This window comes from Anser cygnoides, chromosome 25 (genome assembly GCF_040182565.1).
Source record: "Anser cygnoides isolate HZ-2024a breed goose chromosome 25, Taihu_goose_T2T_genome, whole genome shotgun sequence".
In the NCBI taxonomy this organism is placed as follows: Eukaryota; Metazoa; Chordata; class Aves; order Anseriformes; family Anatidae; genus Anser; species Anser cygnoides.
In genome coordinates this window covers 480,024-490,269 of record NC_089897.1, presented here as the reverse complement: position 1 = coordinate 490,269, position 10,246 = coordinate 480,024, and the positions used below count along the sequence as shown (strand labels likewise).

The 10,246-nt window shown below is 53.9% G+C and overlaps 1 protein-coding gene across 1 annotated transcript; it reads left to right on the top strand.

Annotated features, from left to right (window-relative positions):
- The first annotated feature begins 228 nt into the window (after positions 1–228).
- Positions 229–8,030, top strand: RBM15 (RNA binding motif protein 15). Its single transcript, XM_048054549.2, has one exon. It carries the CDS (start codon positions 330–332, stop codon positions 3,195–3,197), a length of 2,868 nt encoding a protein of 955 aa, XP_047910506.2. The 5' UTR covers positions 229–329; the 3' UTR covers positions 3,198–8,030.
- Positions 8,031–10,246: the final 2,216 nt, after the last annotated feature.

The following is a 10,246-nucleotide window of genomic DNA, read 5'->3' as shown; positions in this document are numbered from 1 at the left end:
CGTCCAGTGAGCGGGCGGGGCGGGGCGGGAGGGTGTGGGCCCGGCTCCTCCCGCCCCCTCCTCGCGGGCGCGGGAGGCCGGCCGGCGGACGGACGGCTCCCCGAGCCAATCGCGGGGAGGAGGGCGCGGGGCCGGGCGGGCCTTCCGCCCGGCGGGGCCGAGGCGGCCAACGAGGGCGGCGGGCCGGCGCCGGGCGGCCAATGGGCGCCGAGGGGGCGGGGCCGGCGGCCGCCGCGGCTTCCAAGATGGCGGCGGGTGCGTGAGCGCGGCGGGCGGGCAGTCGGGGAGGCCGCCGGGGCGCGGGGGGGGCCCGGCCGCCGCCCGCCGCCATGAAGGGCAAGGAGCGCTCCCCCGCCAAGGCCAAGCGCTCGCGGGGCGGCGGCGAGGACTCGGCCTCCTCCTCCTCCTCCTCGGCGGCGGCGGCGCGCGGCGAGCGGAGCGGCAAGAAGCCGGGCGGCTCCGGCGGCTCCAACGGCGGCGGCGGGAAGGCGGCGGCGGCCTCGGCGGACGGCGGCGGCGGACGGCGGGGCCCGCACCCGGACAAGGCCGCCCGCGCCGGCAGCCGCGAGTATGAGGCCGGGGCGGCGGCGGCGGCGGGCGGCGGGGGCGGGCGGCACGGCTACGGCGGCGGCAAAGCCGCGGAGCCGTCGCGGAGCGGCAGCAGCCGGGGCGGCGGCGGGGGCGAGTCCCGGGCCCCGGCGGCGGCCGCCCCGTCCTCCGAGGCGGGCGGCGGCGGCGAGTACAAGACGCTGAAGATCAGCGAGCTGGGCTCGGCGCTGAGCGACGAGGCGGTGGAGGACGGGCTCTTCCACGAGTTCAAGCGCTTCGGCGACGTGAGCGTCAAAATCAGCCGCCTCCCGCCCGGCACCGGCGCCGCCGACGAGCGCGTGGCCTTCGTCAACTTCCGCAGGCCCGAGGACGCCCGCGCCGCCAAGCACGCCCGCGGCCGCCTCGTGCTCTACGACCGCCCGCTGAAGATCGAGGCCGTCTACGTGGGGAGCGGCGGAGGGAGTGGCCGGCGGCGCGGCAGCCGCTCCCCGGCGCTGCTGGACAAGGAGTCGCCCTACGGCGCGGCGGCCGTGGGGGTCGCGGCGGCGGCGGCAGCGGCTGTGCGGCACCCCCCGGCCGGGGCGACGCAGCGGGCCTTGTCCCCCGCCGGCAGCGGCGGGGCCCTGGGCTATCGAGACTACCGGCTGCAGCAGCTCGCCCTCGGCCGCCTGCCACCTCCGCCCCCTCTGCCCAGGGAGCTGGAGAGGGAGAGGGACTACGGGGGCTTCTACGAAGCGCGAGTGCGGCCGGCCTATGGGCTGGAGCGGGTGGCCGGTGTGGCGGCTGCCGGGGGCTTCCGCGGAGGAGGCGGGGGCGCCGGAGCCGCCGGCGAGGAGGAGATCAGCCCGGAGGACGACCAGAGAGCCAACCGCACGCTGTTCCTGGGCAACCTGGACATCACCGTAAGCGAGACAGATTTACGCCGAGCCTTCGACCGTTTCGGGGTCATCACTGAGGTGGACATCAAAAGGCCGGGTCGGGGGCAAACCAGCACGTACGGTTTTCTTAAATTTGAAAATCTGGACATGGCGCACCGGGCCAAGCTGGCCATGTCAGGAAAGGTGCTTCTGCGCAACCCCATCAAGATCGGCTATGGTAAAGCCACGCCGACCACCAGGCTTTGGGTGGGTGGCCTGGGGCCCTGGGTGCCCCTTGCTGCCCTGGCCAGGGAGTTTGATCGTTTTGGCACCATTCGCACTATTGATTACCGCAAAGGTGACTCGTGGGCCTACATCCAGTACGAGAGCTTGGACGCGGCGCAGGCGGCCTGTGCCCACATGCGTGGCTTTCCCTTGGGCGGGCCGGATCGCCGGCTCCGCGTAGACTTTGCGGATACTGAGCATCGGTACCAGCAGCCCTACCTGCAGCCTCTGCCCCTGCCGCCCCCTGCTCATTACGAGCTAGTGGCAGAGGCAGCTGCTTTTGGGGCTCACCGGGGGGCCCCGCCTGATCCGCTCCGGGGGGCCCGGGACAGGACGCCACCGTTACTCTATAGAGACCGTGACAGAGACCTTTATCCCGAGACGGAGTGGGTGCCACCCCCGCCCCCTGTACGGGATAGGAGTAACCGGGCAGCTGCCTACGACCCCCTGGAAAGCCTAGAACGGCGTCGGGATGGTTGGTCCTTGGAGCGGGACCGAGGGGAGCGGGAGTTGGGCAGCAGTAGTAGGGAGCAGCCAAGAAAGCGGAGGCTGGCAGAGGATGGAGGCCGGCACTTGGACCGCTCGCCAGACAGCGAGCGCTCGTCTTCCTCCCGAAAGCGTCACTGCTTGGCCACCACCTCTCCCCCAGACCGCAGCCCAGAGCTCCTCGGAGGGAGGGAGCGTTACAGCAGCGACCCGGAGCGCTCGTCCTCCCGCCTGCTCCTGTTGGAGCGGCCCTCACCCATTCGGGAGTCGCGCAGGGGCAGCCTGGAGCAGGGCCAAAACGAAAAGCGCGACCGCAAGAATTCCGCTGAAAGGGAGCGGAAGCATCGCGCTTCTGCGGCAGCCGCCGCGCAGGAGTGCAAAAGTCCAGCCAAAAAGGATGAACGCGCTACGGAAGGAGGTGGCGGAGGCTCCCGGCTCAAACCTCCGCCTCAGAAGCAGCAGCAGGATGGAGCGCCGCAGGCCGGGGGAGCCTCCAAGCTGTGCTTGGCTTGGCAGGGGATGCTTCTGCTGAAGAACAGCAATTTCCCGTCCAATATGCATCTGCTTCAGGGGGACCTCGGAGTTGCCAGCAGCCTCCTGGTGGAAGGAGCGACCGGCGGGAAGGTGGCGCAGCTCAAGATCACGCAGCGTCTGCGTCTGGACCAGCCCAAGCTGGACGAGGTGAACCGCCGCATCAAAGTGGCGGGCCCCAACGGCTACGCCATCCTTTTGGCTGTGCCGGGCACATCAGACAACCGCTCCGCAGCCGGAGCTAGCGAGGCCGCTACGACCTCCACCCAGAGGCCGCTCAGGAATCTGGTGTCCTACCTAAAGCAAAAGCAGGCTGCTGGGGTGATCAGCCTCCCTGTGGGGGGCAACAAAGACAAGGAGAACAGCGGGGTCCTGCACGCCTTTCCGCCCTGCGACTTCTCCCAGCAGTTCCTGGACTCCACGGCCAAGGCGCTGGCCAAATCAGAGGACGACTATCTGGTCATGATCATTGTCCGGGGGGCGTCCTAAGGCCCTCGTGTTCTCTGTACCCAACCCTGCCTACTCCTCCACGCAGCCCCTCCAGCGTGTGCCAGGTGCTATGGGATACAGCCTTAGCCAGCCCTGTCATTATTTTTAATTAGATCTTTGTTTGTAGGTGACTTTCCCTGCCCGTTTTTCTGTTACTACATTTTTCTATAAAGTTAGAAGCCAGAAAGGTTGGTTAGCCATTAGTGTGAATAGGATGTTTTGAGAATCCCTTATCCATGGGGATAGCTGGGAGGCTAGGCCTGCTTTGATTTACAAAAAAAAAAAAAAAAAGAAAAAAAAGAAAAAAAAAAACTGGGGGAGGGGGTGGAAGAACAAACTCCCGTCTTCGTAATTTTGATTCGTGTCCTTTTTTCATTTCATGTATTTTAAAGCAAGTTCGATAGCTCATTCTCTAGAGTTACAAACCTAAAAGACCAGATTTAAAGCACTCAGTATTTTAAATGGAAAACCACATCCCTGCTAGCGGACTGGTGTCAGCTCATTTTTGAGTCACTGAAATTCTGTGACGGCCTCAGGCCAGCGGCCCTTTGGCGCGCACGATCCCTTTCCTCAGGAGCCTGAATGGTTTCCCTTTGAGTTGCATGGCTCGAGGTTGATTTCTTTCAGGTGACCAGCACCTGCTCTTGGGTACACTGCAGAACATGAGTTCCTTTATCGGGTGTTTGATAAGTTCATCCGGCCCCACGAAATGCATGCACTGAAGGTATGCTTTTTTAACAGGTGTATTTCTCCTATTTCTCCGAGTTCTGTTGTATCCCATATATGCACTTTGGGTTTGTAGCAGCGACAATGTTTGGTAAATAGCTGAGGACTTTGTTACAAACCATGAATGTCTTGTGCTTACTCTGGTATGCAAGCAACAAGGAGGTGCTTTAAGAATAACCTTAGTTATGTTGTGGTTTTTTGTTTTTACTGCCTTTTTCAAAGAGTTGCAGGTACAGTGGGGTCTGGTTCCACAGTGCAAACTCTGAGCAAGTGTGCTTCTCTCCAGAGATGGTTTTAATTCTGTAATAATTTAATTACATAAAAGTTCTCATTATCATTTTACCTCTTTGTTAATAGCAAGGAACTGCTGTCTGCTAGAGACTTTTCAGGTACAGTACAGTGGGCATTACATGAGGTTTATAATTCTGTGATAACCTGGAGCAAGGTGTTTTCAGCATCTTGGAGAAGTTTAAAAGTAATTCGGGGTGCTGAGGTGAGAGTTCTTCTTCATGTTATCCTGGGAAAAAGGCAAACTGCCTCCTCCTAAGGAACTTTGTTCATTTTCTCGCGTGCGTTTCTCCCCTCGCTGGGCGCTCTGCTCCAGCGGTTTTGGGCGCCTCGCTAATACAGGCAGCTCTGAGGGAGGAAGGGATCCGGGTCCCTCGTTCTGTTTAACAACCGCAGGGGTGTTGCAGCTAGCTTCTCAACTGAGGTGTAAATCTGACTGTATCTCTATAAAGGCCCTAAAATGTAACCTTGCACTTAAAGCCAGAATGTAATCTTGCACTTAGCCACATTTTAAGAGGTGGGCAGTGTACACGCGATGCTGCCTCACTCAGTTGGTGCTCCGATGCGTCCCCTGGGTGACTGCTGTGGGGCAAGCTGGTGTCTGTTTCAACTTAGATGACACAAAAATCAAATTCAGATGTGGGATGGGTTGCCAGTAGTACCTGAAGGAGGAGAGGCACCGAATGTGTTCTGTGGCCACAGAAGTTGTCGAGTTTGGCAGTGCTTGCTGGAGGTTCGCTGCCGCAGAGAGGTGAATTTCTGTAACGCCACTTTACGGAGCCACTCTTCGGAGAGTGCTCTCGTTTCTGTGAGGTGTGATTTCCTTTTTCTGAGCAGGAGGAGGAGATGTTGTGTCCCAGGCATCGCGGTGAACTGAGAACTCGAATGTGGCAGCGTATCTTGAAAACAGATTTTGGTTTTAGAGCTACTTTTCTTTTGAAGTGGAAACGTACAAGCCTCATTTAATGCTCTTAAGTGTTTCAGGGTGAAATCCAGGATTTCTGGATTGTTGTCCTTCAACGTGAATGTAGTAGATTTAGATGGCAGAACTCAGCTGTTCATCTTACTATTAACAATGAGAATTTCTTGAAATGACACCAATAATGCAAATAACTGTGTTTGAGAAGATACAGCGTATTTACCACTTACCGCAACGAATGTCTGTTTTAACTCGTGCAGGTGTCTGTTGTGTGCTTGCGTGTGCAACACTGCTGCGAACTTGCTCGAAGTGCTTCGTGCATTCGGAGTGAGTTCTCTAGCGGCATCTGACGTGAGTCACTTGCAAGCACAGAGTTTTAAAGGAAAGAAACTTTAACTGCTGGGAATTCAAACGTGCCCAACACCAGAACAGAAGCACTAACATCGTTTGTGTCCAACACTTCAAGTTGCGAAGCACAGTGTTCGTTATGCTGGCACGCAGCAGACGCCTGTTTTTAAAGCCCATAAAACTTGGGGTCAACACAGCTCGTCAAAGCAAACTCTTGACAGCTAGCTGGGGCGGTGTGGGATTCCTTTCCGGAGGAGCATCTTGGGTGCCCTTCCTTTTTTCCTCGTAAAATAGCAGTGGTTGTACCTGCCACTGGCGTTTGTAAGTCAAAGTTGTGCTGCACTGGAGGGCAATAAGGAACGGGCAAGGCTGTGTTCGACTCCAGGTTTTCGGGTTTCTTACTGAACGGAGTACCTGCTTCTTTAAATCTGGTTTGTTTGTGGTTGCTGCTCTTGTTTTGTAAGCAAGGATTTTAACACCCTTTGAGGGTAATTAATGTCAAAACATAGCTGACTGGCAATATTTTTTTGCCGGCACTTGGCCACACGCTGCCACCACGTCTGGTACAGCTTTGGCGGCTGTGCTGTTCTCTTGGCTCCCAGGTGTGCACCATTGGAGCAGCTGTCCACTAAAAGTCATCTTGGCCGGGGCTGAGCGCGAGTAGAAGTCCGTCTGTAATATCACTTCTGTATAGAGCAAAACAGATGTAGCAGAATTCAGCTCTCTTGTCGTATTTGGCATTATGTTGCTCTAGCCGGAGCTCAGTATTTCTTCGAACTTTATGTGCAGCTGACGTTCCTATATTTCACGAGTTAGTTTGTTGAATTAGTGTGGAAAAAGGATGTCCTTTTCCTGAATCATTTGGTAGCTGTGCTTTATGCTTTGGGGAAAGAACCTCAAATGACTCATACTTTTGTTTAAGATTGTATTTAATTATTATTTTTTTTAAAATTGGAAACTTTACGCAACTTCCTTGGGTGCTTGCCAGTGGCTTTGTTTGCTCCGGTCTAGTGCGTGGTCTGCTGCGGACTGGGAGCGCAGCACGAGCACCGAGGTTACCATCAGCTCCGGCGGTTTCAGGCTCCTGGCTTATGACTCCTGGTGCATCCTTTTAAGCGTTGCAGAGGGAGGAGCGATTTATGTGCCAGGCAAATCTTAACCCTATTTTTTATACGGCTGTCAAAAGACTGAAATACTTTGGAGACAACTTGCTCAACCTCCTGTGGAGGGTGGAGAAGAGAGTTTAGGCTTCCCGCGTTGGCAGTGGAACGATCTAGTTGATGGTAACTGAGGTGAAAGGCCTTAAGTATTAATGGGAAGGAGGAATCGATGAAAATTGTGAAGACAGGTTCAAAAACTCTGAGGACTCAGGGAAAATGGCTTGGAAAATCGTAGTTCCTGGCTTTTAAGACAAACAGTGCTGAGGGCAGTACTCGTGGGAAGTCTGCTGCACGCCTGTTGAACAGAAACAAGAGTGGAGGAAATCGTTGCCATGCTACAATTACAGAGTTTTTGGGGTTCTTTCCCCCTTGTCTCCCCTTTTTCTAACGACTTTCTGCAGATAGCACCGAAGGACAGGTATTCCAATGAGTTATAAAAGGAATGATGAGATGATTTTTATATCAGGCTTAAAGCAGACCGTATTGTTCAGAGAATGGTTAATTGAATATACAACTTCCTGTAGTTTTAATGGTGTGAAAATGATGGATGAGAAATATTACTTGAATAGTAACAGTTTTGAATGATATTAGGTGTGTCGTTGATTTGCCCTCTTTAATATTGGAATTGCCTGCTGTTGGAATTACGCAGCAAAATAATAACAAAAGAGAAACTTGTAAACACTACATTTCACATTTTTGTCGATAAGTTGCCTTCAGGAAATGTTCTTTGAGGAAAGTCAACTGAATTGTCAAAGATTCCGTTGGTTTTTCTCATGGTTAATTATTTTGACGTGTCCCGTTAACTGTTGCTGAAAGTTGAATAACCATCAATACTGTAAGCCTAGTTTAACCTCGGTCCAAAACCAAGCCCTGCACTACTTGTTATGCATCTATACATGGAAGGTGACTTCATTGCAAGGTTTCGTGCCCGTGGGTGGTATGACATTGGGAGGCGAAATTCTGTCGTATACCTTTGTATTGAAATAACATTTTCTTTCCTCCTGCAAGCAAAGCTGGTGGACTGCAGAAGACAACCGCATGGGATACCAAGCTCTAATGGACCTTTGGGAAGAGAAGCTGTGGCTTGTGTGGAATTTACATGGGCCCCTTGATGGAAGAAAGCTTATCTGTTTAGTATTTGTGCATTTTACTAAAATGGCAGCTTTAAAAAAAAAAAAGTTGTGTATCTGCTATTGTGATGCCAATGCCCGTGTTTTAAGTGGAAAAAAAATGAACCTCTTTGCTTTGTGCTGTGTACACAAGATTGCTGGAAAAGTAAAGGAATACCCTTTTTATGGCTCACACAGCTTAAAAGTAGCTGTCACTCAAACATGCGCTCACAGTTGAGCTGATTTTGTTTCATTCTAAATAAATTGTTTCTTTTGAGGAAAATGGTTTTTCTGCCTGGAAGTGAATTGACGACAAACGTTTGACCCCTTTGTTTGCAGCAGAGGGGTACTTGCTGCTGCTGCTGCTGCTGCTGCTCAATGATAGTTGCGGGTCTTGAGCAAGAAGCAGGGAGACTGGCACTTTGGCGTTGACCAGCGTGTTTTACCAAATCTGAAGAATCTAGTTGATTGTCTGGCTGTGGCACCCCCTTGGTTTGCGGTGAAGGGGGTCACTTGCTGCTTTACTCCTCAACCTTACGAGGAAGCGGTGCTGATGCTGTCATGCAAGAAGCAGGGAAGCACCCCCCTGCGTCTCAGAACGGTGTCCAAGTCTGGGGCTTCGACGAGCTGGAGTTCCTGAATTTTATGTTTCTGATTTGTTTTGTTCACCCAACTTGTTTGGCTTTAGTTCTGATTTTTTTTTTAAGTTTGAAGAAAAAGTTTGAAATTGCGTTGAATCTTGCACGTAAACCTTTGCACCAAATTGCCAAAAGAAAAAGCGAAATGAGTCCTTAAGAGTGTTTAAATGCTGTTAATAAAGCCTTTCCTGACATACGCGAGGCGCTCCTCCATCTCCAGGGGCTTTTCAGCAGTTACGCGGTGCTGGGTGTAGTTCTGAATGGATGAAGAGTTCCTGAGAGCTAGAGTTGGTAATTTAAAACCTTTGCGTTGGTGTCAGTGCCTTATTTTGACCGGTTTTGAAGCAAATGTTCCACACGCCTCGGATGTGCATGCACCCTGATCGCGTCCCAGGTACGGCTGCATGTTTGCTTGCAGTCACCACAATGTGTAGTACAGATGGTGAGAGGAAAACACGGAGGCGTCCTGACCTTGTTGTGTGCCGTAGCCCTGCCTTCTCCTCTGTGGGGGCTCCTGAGCTGTGGAAGGCTGTTCCAGTGCAGGAGCACAACTCCGTGTTCGCTGCAGGAGACTTCGGGGCACATTTGACGACCGCTGAGCCGAAGAGGAAGCTAACACCGCGGCATCGTTGGCTTCAGACACCTCTCGTGTTATGCTTGCCGGTCTGTTAGAGTTAATGTGACATGCAGATGAAGACACCTTGAAATGCAAGCTTGCCCTGGTTGCCTTGACATACTTTAACCTCCTGTGGATAACGAACCTAGTGCTGTCCTGCAGCCGTGCAGGATCACTGCTAGGCTGCAGGCGCCTTCCAGCAAAAGGATGCCGTGGTTGTGCTCCGCGAGGTGTCTCTGTTCCCGGGGCAAAGAGCTGTGTAAATCCCTCAAACAGGTAAGGGGGTTTAAAAGGTTGAACTGAATTGTAATGTAAACGGAGATGGTTTTGTTGTTCACCTTTTTTTGCTTCTCCAGCCTTGAGTGCCTACTAACTTTTACTGATGTGCGTTTGCTTCGGTCAGCGTGCCGCTCCCATCCGTGCTGGGGGTGGTAGCGACGGATCAACCTCTTCGATGTAGCCTCTGTGTTTGCTTTGGGGTTCCTCTTGGTGATCGCAAGGTTTCTTCACCCACGGGGCAAGGTGCCTTGGGAGTGAAGCTGCAGGACTTCGGTGTGGAGAGCTAGAGCTGCGATTTTAACTTCATGAACTGCTTGAATTAACACTGACTTATAACCAGGCACTACCTGTAATTTGTGTATGTCGATGTGGAAAGCCAAGCGATGTCTTAGGCAAAGCCATGTATGTGTTTATGGGATGCTGGTATAAGCTTTTAAATGAAGCTGTTTATGGCAAATGAGAGCGTTTTTAGATACTGCTGGTAATGAGGGGAGGGAAACAGAGAGGGGAGGCTTCTGAGATGGGATTTTCTTCCAGCAGCTGGTGTTTGTAGCTGAAGTTGGTATTTTTGCAACGTAGTTCATGTTCTGTTGAAATGTCACCTCCGAATCTGTGCTAACTCGAAGCACTGTGCGGAAGGCCCGGGGCCCGCAGCAGGAACAGGAGGCGTGCTCGAGCCTCTCCGGCTTCAGCTTGGCCGGTGGTTGGTGCCCCCAGGAGACGAGCGGTCTGGGAGCATAACCCAAGTAAAGGAGATGCTTCTTAGAAGCCGGCCGTCTGCTCGGGCAGCCAGGCGCGTGTTTCGGGGTTGGGCGTGCTCCCACCTCTTGGATGTGCTTTGGCTCGCGGTACGGCAAGCGGGGCCGGCGGTGGCTGCTCCAGGGGGGTGCTGTGGCTCTGACTCAGGCTCCTCCGTTACCGAACTGCGGGCTCGTTGCAGTCTCTTCACGTTACGTGTTTATTCTG

Excerpts from the sequence above, each read along its gene's own strand:
- RBM15 (XM_048054549.2), top strand. The coding sequence starts at position 330 with ATGAAGGGCAAGGAGCGCTCCCCCGCCAAGGCCAAGCGCTCGCGGGGC.